Here is an 18,887-nt window from a genome sequence, read left to right as displayed (position 1 = left end):
AATGCAGCACTCCCCAGCACTACAGTGTCAGCCTAGACTGAGTCAAAGTGCTAGTGTGGGGATTGAACTTATTATCTTTTTAGAGGCTAGTTGACACCAATAATTAATTGATACATGGCTCAGATACAAGGTATTCATGAGTTAAAAATAATTGGATAGAAAATAATAGCAAGGATTCAAGGGAATTCAAATATGTGATATGCAACCTTGTTCTGACCTAAATCTTCAGATCCAAGAATCCTTATTACTAAAATATGTAATGTAGATACAATCTTTTGAAAATAAATGAAATGGAAGACAAGATCTCATTATATTGATTATATCACATTAGGAGGAGATATTGTTTAAAAGTACCAAGAAAGAGGATTTTGATCATATAGTTCACAAATAAAATGTAATGAAACCATTTACATTTACAGGAAGTTAATATTGACAAGCATATATGAATAATTTAGATTATAAATTCTGGATAACAATGTTTCTTGAAAAATATATTCTTTTGAAGCAAAAAGTGGCTTACAGACAGGTGTTTTCTTAATAAACTAGTAAAACATTTTAAACAAAGTCCTAAGTAAATGCTGATTTGATGTTTCCAAAATTCAATGTTTGGATACAATATTACATTTTTGATAAATAAGTACAGCTTTCAAAGGAAAATATGCAAATATTCTATGCTTCACTTTCCATGGGATCAAACTTCAGTTCCATCCACTTGCATTACATCAACGTGGTATCTAATTGCCTAAATGCTCTATTTTAAGATCATGCACTCTTTTGTGCCACTTAACACGACTTTGACAAATATTAAGGGAGAAGGTCCGCCTACAAATTGAACTTAGGCAGGAAATTCCAGACGATCAGTCTCATGAGCTGATCAGGCATTGCTGGGAGTATATAAAATGTGTCTTTGCTACTGGGGTAGTGGAAAAGGATCAACGTCCACTGAAGAGACCAGCCAGCCAGCCAGCCAGCCAACCAGCCAGCCCTGCCCAGCCAGCAACATGAGTTGCAGCCCCGAAAGGATGTCTTCCTATCGCCGCCACTTTGAGGATTGCAGCAGCAGCAGCAGTGCCTCATACCATGTGCGGGTGTCCAGTCCATCTCCACCTCGCCGCCAAGCTCGCCATCGATCTGCTAGTTACAGCCGCACCACTGCCCATGTGACAGTGAGTGGGGCAGGAACCGGCAGGAGGACCACCTCGGCAGTGCGTGGACCCCGCATTACCAGGTACAATACAATTTATATTTATACAGCGCTTTTCACATGGGGGCAATCATCTTAATGTGCTTCACACAACTGTCAGGGAGCTCCATCTTGCTCGACAAAGAGTATTAGGCGAGGTTGGTAAGAGCCAAGGTTCGGGGTTCCCAGAGTGTGCGTTGGGGTACTGCTGGAGTCTAATCAGCTAAAACTGCATACGTTGCCACTGAAAGTATTGCATGACACACTTTCCCACTGCTTGTCCAGTTAGGACCATCTTAACCACTGGAGCTTCGGCTTGCAGGGTTACTGGGAGCTGAATGGGAAGAATCCCTGCCCCCAGTGACTGATCTGCACCTCCAAGTCCTGTGGATGAGCTAGACTGGCTGTCCTGTCACTGGCCTTGTTCTGGAGTACTCCGCTGGCTCAGAAACTGGACAATCCAGACCACCACAGGGCTGGCTCGATTCCAACATTCATTTACCAAACATGTCTAGTTCTTTTTGAAACCCTTTTGTCTCTGGTTCCATGACCTGTGATGGAAGTTTATTCCTCATGCAACAGTTTGATGCTTTAACAAAAACAGAAGTCGCTGGGAACACTCAGCAGGTCAGGCCAGTTTGATACTTTAGTTTGTCTTACATTGTGCAATATGATCATAATGCAAGGAAAGTGAAATATTTTCAGTTGTTCTGGTTGTAAGTAGCATAGTTAAAAACTTTGTTGATGATCTCTATCATTACCTATTTGTTTAAGTTTGCTACTGATGGTAGGTGTCATCCTACGTAAGCTGGTAGCATTCTCTAGAAGACGTGAAAAGCGCTATATCAAATGCAAGGATTATTATTATTATTATTATCTCTGAATCAGAAGGTTATGGGCTATGTTCACATTCTAGGCTGACATTCGAATGCAGGACAGTGCGGGTGCTTCCTTGTTGTAGATGCTATCCCATGGATTGGATATTAAACCAAGTTCCTGTCTGCCTTCACATTGACTTGAAAGATTCCATAGCACTATTTGCAAAGAGAAGGAAATTTCTCCTGTTGACTTGGTCAATTCTCCAGATAAAATTGTTAATGGGACATTGCTGCATATAATTTAGCTGCCGGGCTCACCTACAAAATATTGTTACTATACATTTAATAATAAATCTGTGAAGTGCTTTGAGACATTCTGTCTACGTCAAAAGGTGCTGAATCGAATTCAAACATTAATTATTATGACTATGTATGCAGTCTTCAACTGAAACCCAGATCAATTCAGCCAAATGACCAGAGACCTCTCATAAATAATTTTAAATGACTTTATGGAGGATAATCCTTGGAGAGATTTAAGTATGCATTTAATACTACTGCAGCTTTATGTGCCAAAAAATGCCAATAAACACGGGTACCGGCATTGTAATTATTTGAATCCCTTGAGCAGAGGATAGCGAATAAGAGCTTCTGCTCGAGAGATTCAAACTGAATCAAAGTTGATATCCCTGATGGCCAGCAAGCATGGTGGGGGTGTGATAGGAGAGTGGCCTGGCAGAAGACTACATGCATCTGGGCCTATGGAATTGTTTTAAAAAAATCTGTTTCGGCCCTGGTTCAGCTAGATAAAATTCTGGATACACAGAGATCAGTACACCGAGGTGGGGGGTTGGGGGGTGGTAGGGTATTTTCCAAACCTTTTCCTTGTGGCACATTAAGAAAACCAAATAGGTTATTTAAATTATTTTTTATTGAAATATTTTTCAACAGTTACTAACCCAATGAACTACAGAAAGGTTGACTTATTCTTATCCAAGGTTGAGATTAATTGATTTAGAATTAATTTTGAACAAGCAGGATTATGCAGGCAAGCACCTAAACCCTGCAGAAATATAGGGTGCGAATTTGTAGCAGAGATGCAAACCAGGTCCAACACAGAATTTGGCAGTCGCTCGGAATACCACAACTAAAATTTAACACGATTATTCACATGAGACTGATTTTTAGCAACTCCCCGCTTCAAGCTAAATAAGGATTCAATTAAACTATTCTATGTCACATCTGCTCTTGAAATATTTATAGAGGATAAAGTAATGCTGTGCAATAAACACATTGTCAGTACTTAACACAATGATAGAATTTCACAGAGCCCGGTGAATGGTACTCACACAGTATGATAATGTTTTACATACAAATATGAGCACTTGATTGATGTTCTGTATTTTTCGATATGCTATTCAAATGAATGTTGTCAAACTCATGATTATTATAGGAAATTAGACATTTCATTTAACTGAAAATGTTTAATTCTTTACATTTTTTAACAATAATTGGGGATAATAGTAATCCTTACATTTGGTATAGAGGTTTGTCACGTGTTTGAGATGTCACAAAGCACTTCACAGAATATACTGTAAAGTGAATTGACTGTATATTTTGTGGGCGAAATGCGGTAGCCAATTGCGCACAGCTGTGTCCCACAAACAGTCATGGATTGAGTGACCAAATTATTATTATTTTTTTCTTGAGGGTTTATTATCAGGCAATTATAAGGAAACTTGCCCAAGCTTTCACCCTGCCGGAAATCAAACCCAGGTCTCTCGCTTGCAAAGCAAGTGTTCTAACCACTGAGCTACAGTTATCTCCGCAGTACATTCTTAGACAATAATAACATATACATTTGCAATGTATGCTGCATATTAGTGGCATTTATAACAAGACCAATATAGAAAAACACAATATACTGCGATTCCTATGGTGAAAATCTTTCATTCTTATTTTCAGTCCTTCTTCAATGCTTCATAAAATCAATCACTCCAATACGCTGTGCAGATAAGACACATTTTCCTAATGAAATCTTAATTATAAAGATTCAAAACTTTTCAGAATTATTGGGTCAAATAATTCCTGAATGCTATAGCTAATCATGCTCTCTGTAACAGCTTGGGAACAATCTGCCTGGGAGGAGGAGTAGGGCCGGCGCTGGATCTGGATGCAGCTTCTGCGACAAATCAAGAATTCCTCAGCATTCGAACCAGTGAGAGGAAGGAGATGATAATCCTGAACGACAGGCTGGCAGCTTACATCGAGAAAGTAAGACATGCTTATAGCACTATAGGTTAAAACAATATAATAATAAACCCTGCATTTGATATAGCAACATTCATGTTGGGAGGACATCTCAGAATGGTTGAAATGATACTGTAAAGTGTAGTGACTGTATATTTTGTAGATATTTTGGAGGTGAATATGGCAGCCAATTTAAACACAGCAATGTCCTACAAACAGCAATGAAGTGAATGACCCATTTTATTTGGGAGATTGTTGGCTAGGAGAGAAGGAGAAATGTCCTTTTTCAAATAATGGTACGAGATCTTTAGTGGCCATCTGAACAGTTTGAAGTCTCATCTGAAGAATGGCACCTCTAGAGCTCTCCCATTGCAATGGAGTGTCAGCCTAGACTATAACCCACAACCTTCTGACACAGAGGCGAGAGTGCTACAAACTAAACCAGGCTCACACCTGATACATAGACAGTTTCCATCAGCAACTTAACACAATCAAATTTGGTGATGTTATGACAATTATTTAACTGCTATTTATAAATTGCTGAATCATTCTTATTATTCACCAATTAAAATTATAGAGGTGAAAAATAAACCTGTAATGTGCTAATTATCACATTATTGACAAATATGGTCATTGATTTGCAAGAAAATATTCTGTGCACCAGCCAATGTTGTTGGTCATGAACTAGTGATCTCTGGATTTTTCAGCAATATGTTAACACATCCCACAATTTTTACAGCCTGATCATGGAAATCTTAAAGCAATTTTATATTTGCAAAGAAAGAATTGTGGATTCAAAGCAACTTAAACCTTAACATACGATTAGGGAGAAATTCCACCTTGGTTTAGATTTGCTCTATTTGCATAGCACTTCAGAAGCCCAAATTTGACAAATTCCTCAATACTGCCTTATATTTTAAGCAATTTTCTGTACAATACAATAAAATACAAATTGACTTTTGGTGTTGGGAAGATATCCCAAGCCGCTTAACAATCCTGGTTTGCCACCAGAGCTGGGGTTGAGAGGCTAGGGGGATGGGGAGAAGAATGATGACCAAAGACGTAGTCAAAGAGGTGAGTCTTGAGAGGAACCATGAAAGAGGTGAGGAGGGAGCGAGTTAGATACAGTTCTAGAGAGTGGGGGCAGAAAGGCTGAAAATTATATTCTTTTAAGAACTGCAAAATACTGGTTTCAAAGTTAAGACTGAATTCATCAATTTGGCAAATTGTGAAAGCTCTAAAAAACGACATAAATAGAGAAAAGCTAGACTCCCCAAATGTTTTTCCACTCTGTCTCAGGATGTGGATGACGATAACCATTTATTTCTCATCCCGAGTTGCTGCCACCACATTCTAAGGGCATCTAGGAACAGACAATAAATGCTGGGAAAAAGCTAGTATTGCCACATACAAGAGAGTAAAAGGATTTGGTATATTAGATTCAATGACACTAATATATAGTATGTTTGTAATATTTGTGTTCTTTTGTTACACTGGGTCTCTTGGTTGATTTCTGTCTTTGTAAAGTGCTAGTCTGTGTGCACTGTAGGTTCGTAATCTTGAACAGGACAATAAAGTCTTAGAGGCAGAGATTGAGGCTCTGAAGAGTCGCATTTTGCAACCACGAAGCTTGAGACATCTGTACGAAGAGCAACTCCAAGATCTCCGCCGGATAGCTGAACAGATGAAAGTCCAACGGGTAACCCAAAGTCCATTGTTTAAAATTGAATCAGATACTGTAAATATTCATTGTGTGATTTTAAATCTACATGTCTGTATACATCTGTACCTCCAAACAGGCCTAGATATATACCACAGATTCTTAATGCAATTGAATAATCTATTGTTTGGGCTCACCCATTTGGCAAAGGCCATTACTGCCTAGTTTGAAACTGAGGTCCTTCCTGCATCTGTGATGAGTCAATTGAGCCTGAGCCGGCTTGGGCATCAGTAGGAGAGCAGCAGCAATGATTGGGCTTCTCATCCCAATCATCATCTGCTGGGAGGCGTGTTGTTTTTGGTCTGTGAGCCTCAACGTGATTTCCCCCACTGTCTCTCCATGCCAACATGCACTGTCAAAACTCAAAGATGAAGAATGGTCAACAGGGTGAGATACTAGGGAGAGATATTGGCACCACTAGAATTGTATTACAGCATGAGCCTTCAGGAGAGGGCAGAAAAAACAGAAGCAACACAGACTTGATGTTTTATAAATCAAGATAAAGGAGCTAATACCCACAGTGTAAGGTTCATCAGAGTAAAAATAAAATATTATATTGTTTTCTATTGTTTTACACATGTCAGTAAAAACATGTATTATGTTAGTTTTTAAAAAAAGTCTGTGAATTTATTTTGAAGGCATTGGTAACTCTGACCCACAGCTGAATACAGAAATAATTAAATATAATTTATCAAATGATATCAAATTGAACATGATGAAAATGGAAAGCAGACTGAACAGAATTCAAAAAGAAATATAGATTTTAAGTGAACTAAATGATCTGATCAATCTCGCTCAATTAATGTTCTAAGTACAATCAAATTTCCAGCAATTTCTAGAATCATAATAATCCCTGCATTTCATATAGTGCTTTATCATGTCATAAAGACATCTGAAAGTGCTTCACAGGATATACGTTAAAGTGGATTGCCTGTGTATTTTGTGAGCGTATTTTGTGGACATGTGTATGTTGTAGTTTAGTTTCAGACCGTGAATATTACCTTTTTTTTCTTTTTATCTCAGATTCTAAAACGTTGTGTAATATTATGTTGCTGTCACAGGCATATGAATAGGAGAACCCTTTTGTATGGTGAAATTAACTTTCAAGGATCGCCAACAAACACCCAATTTGTAGAAGCACTGAAAGCTTTGGAATTATCTATAAATGTTAAATATAATTAATTGTACATGTCTGCATGTTGTCCTTTAATGTCCTGGAATATTTTTCCAAATCTTCCTGTGCTCCCTCAACCACCAGGATCCAATCTATGAGCCATCTGCCCTTATTAAACCTACCCCTGACTGCAACCTATTGTTATACGTCTTAATATACAACAAAAAGAATGCAGCGCTCCTATAAAGAACCTTACACATGGAGTTAATTTTTGTGAAGGTCTCCACAAATATTTAACTCTTGGTCTTTTTGTGTTTTGTATTCATGCTATGTTATGTACATGGGTCCTGATTTTTGTTCCAGTTTAACCTTCGTTTTAACCTTAAGATTTTTGTTCAAACTGAGGAAGCACTGTCACACCTTAAAGACCCTGTAGCTACCATAGTACTCCATCCATCTGAACCAGATACTGATTTAACCTAGGATTAATCCATCACATAGCAAACATTTTGTAACTGTTTAGATCAAAATAAGAATAAGAAGTTTGGCTGAGATTCACCCAGCTCTGATTCAAGGATAGTGGTATTTAAACTGGTATTTGATCTGGTTCCTTCCCTTTGACACTGACAACCTGTTTTAAAATGAAGGTATTGGAAAATAATTAGTTTAGCAATATAGATTGATCTCTTGAAATTATTTCTTAAGCATTCAAGTTTCATGCCATCAAGTTAGAAATGATATTAAGTTTTAAGTTGTGACAGTCATATTAAAGTATCCCGTTTACACCCACCCGCCCCACCATTGGCGGGAGAGCCTTCAGCCACTCTGCCCCCAACCTCTGGAACTCCATCCCCCAATCACTCCACCTCGCCCCCTCCTTAACCTCCTTCAAGTCCCACCTCAAAACCCTCCTCTACGACCATGCCATTGGTCACTCCCCTTCCACTTCCCTCCCTTCTCCCCCCTGACCCCAGCTTGGGTCTGAAATTCTGCACACTGTCCAGCACCTTGGGACGTCCTCCTGATGTGAAAGGCGCTATACAAATGTAATCTTGTTGTTGTTGTTGTTATGGGAAGTCCAATCCATATGTATGGGAAATTGTAACAGGTTTTTTNGTTAAGAAGTGCCACTAATTGGACATAATGTGTTTTAACATTGTGGACTTTGTAAAGATAAAGATAGACCTCCCAAGAAAATTGCAGGCAAGTCAGCTTGTCACCATTCAACAAAAATACATTTTTAACTTACAATAATGAATTCTGCATTCCTACAATGACTGAATATTTGGTAATTTCATCCATAGAAAATATCACACATATCATTTCAATCCACATTGGTGGTGTTATAACAGAGGTTGGGAGTCTATATTTTGTGATGTGTGGCTCAATGGAATGCAAGGTTTCACAGCTATGAATAATGACAATGAGGTGAATATTGATCTTTATTTTAATCTATGTCCACAAGGATCTGTCGGTTGCTGAAAGGGAGGCTATGATTGCGCAACTGGAGGCTATAAAGATAAAGTATAAAGAAACTGTTGCAGCTCGCAAGAAGGCAGAAGAAGATATCGAAGCTTTCCGTCCTGTAAATAAAAATATTTTTGTCCGTCTCTTTCTGAATGTCTGTCTTAGATCTGTCTCTTTCACTGTTTATCTTTTTGTCTCTATAAATATCTCAAAATCTACATTTAAACCTGTAAAGAACGCTCAATGTTTAGAGAAAGCACATTTGTATAACTCAACGCTTTACAGAGCTAAAAATCTACATTAATCGTGAAGATTTATATTAATAGTGACCTGATTATATATCTTCAGTCTTTGTATTAATACCTCTGTACCTTTATTATTACCTTTTCTATTGCTATCAATATTAATTGTATTTATAATTATTCAGGATGTTGATGCAGCCACAGCCTCTCGGATGGACCTTGAAAAGCAGCTGGAGGCTCTCGAGGTGGAGTTGGAATTCCTGCAGAGAGTGCACAAAGAGGTATTGCCACATTTCTAACCTTGTGAGGGGGTTCAGTAAAGTCGATAGGGAGAAATTGGGGAGGTGATTGTAGGCATAGTTGAGGAGGAAGGTCTTCAGGTGCAATCTGAAGACAAATAAAGAGGGGTAAGGTAAAGAGTTTTATAGTTTTGTGGCATAGTAGCTGAAAGAATAGCCGCTGATGGTAACGCAGAGGGGACGAGAGGGAGAGGAGTGGGGAGTAAGCTGGTCAGAGGAAGACGTCAGGGCATGAAATGATTTGTAAACAAGTGTGGGGATCTTGAAATCGTTCCTTCCTGTGATAGGGAGCCAGTGGAACCTGGCAAGGATTGAGGTGATGGGGGTAACAGTTTGGTGCGGGTGAGTGTACAGCTGGTGGAGTTTTGAATTAATTGGATTTTGTGGATAGTGGAGCTGGGGAGACAGGTGAGGAAAAATTTGGAATAATTGAGGTGGGAGGCGACAAAAGAGTGGTTTCGGCTGCTGGGTGTGAGTTACGCTCGGAGGCGGGCTCTTAAGCATAGTGATGGGATTCAGTATATGTTAGACACCTGGCTAACCAGATAAAAAATAATTTTTAATGGATTCTTATGGTCTATCTTGGAACAGGAAATTGAGGATTTGATGAAACAGATCTACAGTGCTTCTGTCACTGTGGAGATATCCTACAGCATCCCAGACCTGGGCACTGCACTCAAAGATATTCAGCTGCATTATGAAGGCATCTCAGCCAAGAATCTACAGGTAGCTCATGTACCAACAACAGCAACAACTTGCATTTATATAGCGCCCTTTACGCGGGGAGGCATCCTGGAGTGCTTGACAGTGGCTGAGTCTGACCTCGAGTCAGAGGAAGAGGCCCTCCCATAAGCACAGGAGGTGACCGTAAGCATGATCAAAAAGGAAGGTCTTTAGGCGGGACTTGAAAGTGGGAGGGATTGAGGGAGATAAACCAGATAATTGCCTAGAGTCTCAACAACTCGTCCATGTCTTATGTGCTACATTTTAAGGAAGCTTATATTGCTGTTGTACTGCATGTTTTGTGACTAATTACCATGAATTTGGCAATGATACACCATGAAGTGTGCAGTATAAATCAAGGCTGATTAAGATTAAGAAATGATCACCTGATTTCAGAGTTCTACACATGCACTAAACTGCATGAGCAATAAACTGTATATACACAGAACTCCGAAATCAGTCATGTTGGATAAATAAAGAATCCAGTTAGAATTCCTGTTCTAATTCTCAGTTGAAACTCTGCTCCAGAAACAGATTGTGTCAGAGCAAATATGTCATGCTTCTGGTGGATGGAAGGAATCCCAGTTGCAAGATTCAAATTTATTATCAAGGAATCCAGTGAAGAAACTCCTCCAACTATATCTCTTAACAGACCTGATGCAATGTGTTAGGAAGCAGAAAGTATCAATCAACTTCCCACCCGAAAGCACTCTTAACGCTGGGAGTAAAGCTTTGTGGTTTCCAATAAAAACGTATGCAGTAAAAACTGAAATAAAAACGGATCCTTTTGGAAAGAAGGAACTTCCACGAATAATATGGTAAACTAAACATAAGAAGCAATGGAAAACTCCTGACTCTGATGGCTGCTGAGGGCCAGCAAGGAAATGATTTCTGCCCATTTTGATCCTCTATGATCAGGTTGGAGAAGCATTGTCAGAGCAGCACAAGGGGAGCTTGCACTTGGAATCAATCCCATGCCAAGCCTGACCTGGATGTGTTTTATGCTGTTATGAGGTGGAAAGTAGAGAATGTTTCATTCTGCTGCACTGTCATCTCTGACCTTGAGAAACACAATAAACCATCTGGTTCTATTCATGCAAATGCAGTTACTTGTCAGGCTACTGACAGAGACTTTGAATGTATCTTTGTACTGCATTTGTTCTATGTATTCTCAAGGTCATTCTAGGTGGTGTGCTATGCTATTGTATATCTTGAAAGAGTACTGTGGGCAGAAAACAAAAATATGAAATAAAACTGAGAGGAGAAATGTGTTGCAAAAGCAATAGAATGTCTCTTTGATGAAAAAGTCATTCTGTCAGGTAACAGGCTGCTTGCTGTTCATCCCTGTGAAATATCTTGGTATTTTTTAAATCTGTTTTTGTTCAAACAATCTTTGGTCACCAATTTTGACTAAATAAGCTAAGAAAAGTTGAATGAATGATATATTAATATCAGCTTGCGTTTTTCACTTGTATTCTTTAACTTTCAGCAGTTTAATTCTGTTTACTTGTATGATTTTCCTAGGAAATGGATGATTGGTACAAAACAAAATTTGTGGATCTGAATCAAACGTCAACCAAACACATAGAAAATATTCGAAGGACAAGAGAACAAATTGGAAACTGTAAAAGGAATGTAAGTAAAGACATCATTCAGACTGGTGTTTTCCCCTCTTTTTTGCTAAATGGAATTCTTGGTGCTCATGAAATCCAGTCTGGATCTAAATATATATAAATATATTTTTCATTTCATTTGCACAACAAAGATCAAAATTGTACAGTAACAATATGATGGGATGCTAACCTGAGACAATGGAGCTCCAACACACTGATCCATGTCACAGTCAGGGGTCATTGCACAATGAATTCCTGCCTGGTATATGAACCAGGAAGAGACCAGGTAATCTCGACCAACACCCTCTCCCCACTTTCCCCCACCACTCCGCATCCCACGGAAAATCAGATTTAACTTCCCAAGGGACTACTGGTACTGATTCTGACTTCGGTGTTTACAGTCAAACTGCTCCTGGAAGCACCTCCTGCTGGTAGTGTGAGGGCTCCAGTTTCATTTATAGTGACTCAACTCCAATTATTCTGCATTGTTTGTGGTGATTCACTACTAAAAATCAAGAGAATTGGCAACAAAGAAATATGAACTTAAAGTGAATATTTTGATAGCTTCACAGCAGCATTTCTCGTGGAGTCCTGTAGCTCAGTGGTTAGAGCACTCGCTTTGCAAGTGAGAGACCGGAGTCCAATTCCAGGCAGAGGGCGAAACCTTGGGCAAGTTTCCTTACTCCACACAGAGCCTAATAATAATCCCTCCAAAACCAAAAACAATAATAAATTGGTCATTTTCAATCTACGACTGTTGTGGGATATTGCTGTGCGCAATTGGCTGCCGCGTTCGCCCACAAATATACAGTCAATTCACTTTACAGTCTGTTCTGTGAAGCGCTTTGGAACATCCTCCTGACGTGAAAAGCGCTATATCAAATGCAAGGATTATTATTATTATTATTATTTCAATAGCCTTTTCGGCCATTTGTTCACCTTTACTCCTTGGAATACCCCATCTCCTCAATTATTTTCAATTCCCTTTTATCTCTGTTTTGCTTTTTTTTTAGTAATCTTCTTCAATAAGAGCATAATATAGTGCACACGACATACAATAGGGTTCTAATCCTGAATCTTTGCCCTACAAATCGAGTTACTACACTTCATTGTAATTACTATAAACTACATTGAGGTATTTCAATTTCATAAAACATTACAAAAATACAGATTCTTTCTGGTGCCAAATTTCATGCTCAACTAGTTCAGATGTATGGATGCCTGTCCAAATCTAATAGATTATTAGAGTTAACAAACATACAACCTCCAAACAGGTTACATAAATGTTATATTGTCATGTTATTTTCTCTCTGTATATTTATTCTGTGAGGAAGTTGAGTAGTCCTCAGGAAAATACAGGATATTTGTCCTCGACTCCTGACAGCAATTGTGTGAAGGCTATAGAATATTAGTTAACATAACCACCTACATAATTCATCACCGCTAAGGTCCATGCCTCAGATGACATGCTTGTCATATTTTTGCTGTCATCTTAACATCTAAATATGGCAGACTGATTGGATGCAAGAATCAGAAGTTCTATCATGTGACTTTGTACAATCCACCGATATAAACTCAGTCTACATGTTCCTTACAGAGATACAGAGCTTCTTATCCGCTTAGGAAAGTTCCTACCCATATAATGGCATTACAGAGATTGCTGCAAAACAAAACCTTGTCAGTAAAATGTGATACTGAAGTCCCTCTGATACTTTGTGATGTTCAGAAAAGGCATGGGATGTTAATTGTGAGGTCCGTTTAATTTGCAAAAAGGCTAATTGCATTTTCCTACCCTCCAAAGTCCGAATAAATGGCGGAGAGCAAAATAGACAGTTAGGAGAGAGATAAAAAAAATTCCTTCTGCCTCTCATTGCACTTTGGTAATCAGATTCACCTTGGTATTCAGATATCAGAATTAACAGTTTTAGGAATATTGCAAATTAAGATTGCAAGTCACACAGACCCATTTGTGACAATCATAAGTTTGACCCCATTATCTTAACAATCAATGAATCGAAACCTTTTTTTTTACTCTTTCTTTCAGCTCCAGAGCAGCCAGATGGAACTGGATGCACTGAAAGCCCGTAATGCAGCACTGGAGGCTCAGATTAAAGAGAGAGCTGAGAAATACAAAACTGAGATTGAAGAATATCAGGTACTCAAGAAGCATCGGTTTAGTCCATATATTTTCAGTCTGGTGGTATATTCTACTATGCAATCTGGCATCAAGGAAAATTAATTATGTTGAAAAATATCTTCATTTTATTCTGAAAGCCAACTGCTGTCTTATAGTTAACTCTATTTTTTTTTCAATTCTTTAATCTTGGATTTATACTTAATAAAAAGATACTAGGAACATAAGTGATCACAATGCAGGACATCACCAAGTTTAACAGAGTAGAGAATAGTATAGAAAACAAGATTCCAAGAGTGTTATGGGTGAATTCAACCAATTTGATCTCACCCACTCAGAATACCAACCTACCTTCTTCCAATTAGAGCATCAAGCTATTTGTTAAATGAGTCCAATACCTTGGGTTCTACCAAGCTTCTTTGTAACCTGTTCCATGTGTTAATTACCCTGGGTAAACAAATACTTCCTGGTGTTTGTCCTGACATTGTGTTTTATAATCCTGAATCTGTGTGTTCTTGTCCTGTTGCCTTGATGTAACCAAAATTATTGTTCTGCGTGTACTTTCTCAAACCTATTTAGCATTTTATGTAGCTCTATAAAGTAAAGTAATATCAGTCAAACCAATATAAATATAGCAAACAAATATAGAAGTCGCTGGGAGCACTCAGTAGGTTTCCAGCATCTGCAGTACTTTGTGTTTTTTTTTAATAAATATAGCAAATATATCTATAAGGTATACAAGCAGGTAAATATAGCAATATTTACATCCTATACGAAGAGCACCATTAAAGTACCAAGCTTCAAGTGAAAGACAAACCACCACTTTGACATCAATAGCAAATACTAAAGTAATTCTATGTGTTGCTGCTACAGAAAAAAATAGTGAGTTTGCAAGACGAACTGAAAAATACAAAGGAAAGGATAACTCTGCACTTAAGTGAATATCAAGACCTACTCAATATTAAGATGGCGCTGGAGGTTGAAATTGCCACATACAGGTAAGGGGCTCACTAGTCCATTCTTTGAAACTAGATGAAAGAAAGGAAAGAGTACAAAATTGAATACAACCTGCACCACATGTTCAGAACGTCTGCCATCACACAATGTCAATCAGTATGGTAGTATTTTTACAGTAGTTACTCTGCTCATATGCCATTATTTGTGTTGGGAAGATTATTAGAATTTTAAACAATTCTTTGCAGTGATACACTTTGCAGCTTGCACTTTCTTTGTGCGTAAAATTATTCATGTCTAATGGGATCATTTATAGCTAAAACTACTGGCAGATCCATATATATTTCTAGTACGAAAGTGGTACTTGTTCTCTCTGGCTAGCCTGCCTTTTTTTGAATGTAATTCACTTTCCTTTTTTTCCATTCTGTGGGGTGCAGTTCCATATTATTCTACAATAATTGGCTGCCCTCCAAAACTTTGCCCAAGTGACCATTATTCATGTCTGCACCTTGACAGTGAATTTCAGCATCTTATACAACCATATGGATCACTCCGTTGATGCTCTCCTCACCTAATAGAAGATTGAATTCAGACTCAGGAACCTAACTGATTTTTTCATCCATAACTTGGTTTGCCGAATTCAGTTGCAGCCCTGGTTCTGCTTTCAGTGAAATCAACTAACTCAGTACATTTTTAATAGTTCTAACGTGCTGTAGCATGCAGAAGGTCCCAGCATCCTCCCAACACGAAGGGCGCTATACAAATGTAATTTGTTGTTGTCTCAGAGTTAGTTTCATTATTAAATGACTGTCTTGCTTGCTGTATAGCAAACTTTGTCTTGTCTTTGTCTTTGCTTGTCTTATAGGAATCTGATTGAAGGAGAGAATTCCCGCCTGTCAACAACGTTGGGCGGATTCTGCGTGATGAGTAGCATGTTGGGGCATGGTAACCTCAGTGCCATTGACAGTGTTTCCAAAGAACAGGCTGTGGAAATGACAGAAAGGAAAACTGTACTCATCAGGTAAAAGTAATTAATTCCTCAGTGATTGAATGCGGAAGATCCTCAGAGTAACTATATTAACTAAATTGTGTCTGTGAATAGCAGCAAAAGCTAAAGCTATTTACAGTGTAAATACTTATCTTTTGCAACCATACTGACAACGGGGTTACATATGGTAAGAAGCCATCTTGCCTTATAAAATGTAGCCTTCTGAAACTAACAAAGTCACTTTGAGATTACACGTGGCTAATTTACAGATGTTATGTCATAGGTGTAAATGCATCAATACAGATCATTTCCAAAGGGATATTATAACAATAGCAACCAGAAGCAGGAATTATAGCTGATTTTCTCCTCACAGCCTTGGTCGGCTAAAGTCAATTATCCCATCCCTGGTAACTGTCCTATCAAGGAATCTGAATTGTGAATCCTTCCAGTAACCATAAGTATGATCCCTGAGTAAAGAAAGCTATGAGAAATTGCTGCATATTAGGCTGTAATGTCAGGTTATATACTCACATTATTTCTAAAATTTTATCCTAAATCTCAGTAATGAGCTAATATTCAAATGACTAATTTATAAGCAACAGTTGCTGCTGTCTATACGTATTACTGAAGCACTATTTGAAAGAGAAAGTAAGTTTCTCCCAGTCCCCAAGAACCCCCAAATAATAATTGATCATTCATTCTATGGCTGTTTGTCAAACACTGCTTGTGTGTAAATTGGCTCCCACATTCATCCACAAAATACATAGTTTCGCAACTTAACAGTATCCAGTATCCTGTGAAGTGATCTGAGTCTCATCAATATATATAAAATGCAAGGATTATTATTATATATTTAATAAAAGGGTTATTTTCTACTTCGTAAATTTACTGGAAAAGGATGATAATCTCCTGAATCTTGGAGATTTGTGCCAATTTTGTGAAATTGGAATATCCATTTAGGAACACTAATAGGAAGACAAAAGGTCATAGACCTGAAACGTTAACTCAGTTTACTCTCTCCGTGGCTGTCGCGTGTTCCCAGCGACTTCTGTGTTTATACCAGATTTTCCTTTTTTAGACTAATATAGTGTTTCGCCCACAAAATATACAGGCAATTCACTTTACAGTACATTCTGCGATGCGCTTTGAGATGTCTCAAAGACTTGATAATCCGCTATATCAAATGCAAGGATTATTATTATTATATTAAACTTATAGTACTGATTTAACATGTTTTTGCACCAAATAGATCACAGATTTCAGTGTAATACCACAGACATAAATTAACAAATTAACTCAGCACAGACTGATGATCCAACCACAGACCTTCTCAGTCTGAATGGCCGTGTTACTTGCTGGATAATGTCTCACAGCCATCAGGCAAAGCTTCACATGAATGTGACAGTTGTGGATTGCAGAGTGCCCATCCTTGTGTTAAATGAAGAAACTAATGCTGTAACTTTTTTTAATCTTAGAACAGTTAAAACAGACAAAGACAAACTGCAAAAAGATACAGAAGAGAGAACCATAACAATTTCTGGAGCTGCAGATTGGAGTGATGAAGACTAGGAATTTGGGAAACAACGCTGATTTTCAAGCAAATAAAAAAAATGCTGGAAACCCTTAGGTTATAATGCTTCAAGTGCTCTAACAAATATACAGTTAACATATAAAGCATAGAGAGGATAAAATTTCACCTGGATCTAGATTTACTCTCTTTTTTCTTAGCATTTCAGTGAATTTGGCAAATTTTTAAATTCAGACTTAAGTTTGAAGTCAGTTTTCTCTAGGCTCATTTACGAACTACAGAAAAATGACTTCAAAATAAAGACAGAATTTAAGAATTGCCATTTTTTTTTGCACGCTGTCTTTGAACTGCTTTGAAGAAAATTATGTAAGCCTGGACGCAGGTGCAGACTCTCCCCTAGAGAAAGTCAAAGATGTTGCCATGGATGCTGTGATGGGACTCTGTTGCTGCTTCTTCAAACAAACATAAATAAAATTACAAGCATCAAATTATTTTGTGTAAGATTTATCCTGATCCCTGTGTCCAAAAGTCTACACTCAAGGCTGGAAATAAACTAACGTCTATTGTGTTCTAAATATAATAGGGTTAATTATGATTAGATTTTGACATGAACAGATATTAACATTAAAATACAGGGCTCATTTTGTGGACAAGAGCTTAGGAACATAGGAAAACAGGAACAGGATTCAATCCATCAAACCTGTTCCGCCAGTTTATTGAATCTCTGCAGATCTTTTAATCTCAATGCCCCATGCTTTTGTCATTCCCCTCAATACCCCTTCTATCCCGTATCCATTTAATTCCCTTAAATACACCAATCTATCTTGCCTCTATAGCTTTCCATATCTCTACAGGTTGACGCTATACCAAATGTAAGGATTATTATTCTATGTGAACGAATGTTTGACTTCAGTTCTAATTGTCTTGATTTTAATTTTAAGACTACGCCTCTCCCCCACTCCCCGCTTGTACCAAAGGGAAGAGGTATCCACTATTTAAGATAGCATGAAATGGAAAAGAGTTTTCTGTTTATCAAGCCTGGTCCGTTCATATACCATGCAAAACCTACTCTGTTGTGGACTTCATTCCATTACTCAATCTCCTGGATGATCTATGAAACAGAAGGAAGCCATTAGCATTTGTTTTTTTTAATGAAGCCATCTCTACTTATCTCAATTCTAGTACCCTCTAATATCCTTCCTCTACATTTGCCTATCAAATTAATTTCCTTTTAAATGGCATTTTCTCCAGGATTTCGCTATGAAATAATTGTATATTATAATTGAATCCAGCACCAATTTGCACACAGGAATATCTCACAGCTATGAAGTGAGTGACCAATTATTATTTGGGGGACTATCGACCAGGACACCAGGAGAAACTCCCTTTTCTTTTTAAATAGTGCCATGCAAATCATGTAAACGGAGACGGAACTTCAGTTTTAATATCTCATCGTAAAGACGGCACCTCCAACAATGCAGCACATCCCCACCACTGCACTGAGTGAGTTCAAAGTCCTGACGTGGGGCTTCAGCCCACAACCTTTTGACTCAGAGGTGAGAGTGCTACCTAGTGGCCATTTGTAGTACGTGTTGACTGGAGCTACTTCTCCAAAGCAAGACAAAGATGATTCATGTGGTCTCCCTAGCCCAAGAGACCAGTTGCAGAGTGGCATTAGTAGAATGCATGGAACAGCTCAACTGCCCACTTACGAATAAAGGCTGGAATAAAAATAGTATTACAATGAAGATTTAATAAAATAAATGGCCAGTTCCTCACTGCCATTACAATTTGCAAACAGATGTTAAGCAGCTTCCTTTAAGGAAAGAATCACTATAATAGCCCAAATGGAGCACT

General features: G+C 38.1%; 1 protein-coding gene across 2 annotated transcripts; it reads left to right on the top strand.

Annotated features, from left to right (window-relative positions):
• The first annotated feature begins 808 nt into the window (after positions 1–808).
• zgc:172323 (uncharacterized protein LOC564165 homolog) lies at positions 809–17,241 on the top strand. 2 transcript variants are annotated; one of them, XM_007892956.2, is made up of 11 exons: positions 809–1,228; positions 4,122–4,272; positions 5,798–5,947; positions 8,548–8,667; positions 8,977–9,072; positions 9,682–9,816; positions 11,338–11,448; positions 13,471–13,581; positions 14,434–14,558; positions 15,380–15,535; positions 16,983–17,044. In XM_007892956.2, the coding sequence occupies exons 1-11, from the start codon at positions 900–902 to the stop codon at positions 16,984–16,986; spliced, it is 1,488 nt and encodes a 495-aa protein (XP_007891147.2). In that variant the 5' UTR covers positions 809–899; the 3' UTR covers positions 16,987–17,044. The 2 variants fall into 2 exon arrangements, with proteins under 2 accessions (XP_007891147.2, XP_007891146.2); XM_007892955.2 differs by having other exon boundaries at positions 817–1,228; positions 16,978–17,241.
• The last annotated feature ends 1,646 nt before the right edge of the window (positions 17,242–18,887 follow it).

Source organism: Callorhinchus milii, unplaced genomic scaffold, assembly GCF_018977255.1.
Source record: "Callorhinchus milii isolate IMCB2004 unplaced genomic scaffold, IMCB_Cmil_1.0 Scaffold3, whole genome shotgun sequence".
NCBI classification, from domain to species: domain Eukaryota; kingdom Metazoa; phylum Chordata; class Chondrichthyes; order Chimaeriformes; family Callorhinchidae; genus Callorhinchus; species Callorhinchus milii.
This window is presented reverse-complemented; position numbering and strand designations above follow the sequence as displayed.

Bases quoted from the DNA above. Each gene is read 5' to 3' on its own strand.
- zgc:172323 (XM_007892955.2), top strand. From the start codon at position 900: ATGTGTCTTTGCTACTGGGGTAGTGGAAAAGGATCAACGTCCACTGAA. The intron at 4,273-5,797 runs GTAAGACATGCT...TGTGCACTGTAG, and splicing joins TGGCAGCTTACATCGAGAAA to GTTCGTAATCTTGAACAGGA. The intron at 5,948-8,547 runs GTAACCCAAAGT...TATGTCCACAAG, and splicing joins AACAGATGAAAGTCCAACGG to GATCTGTCGGTTGCTGAAAG.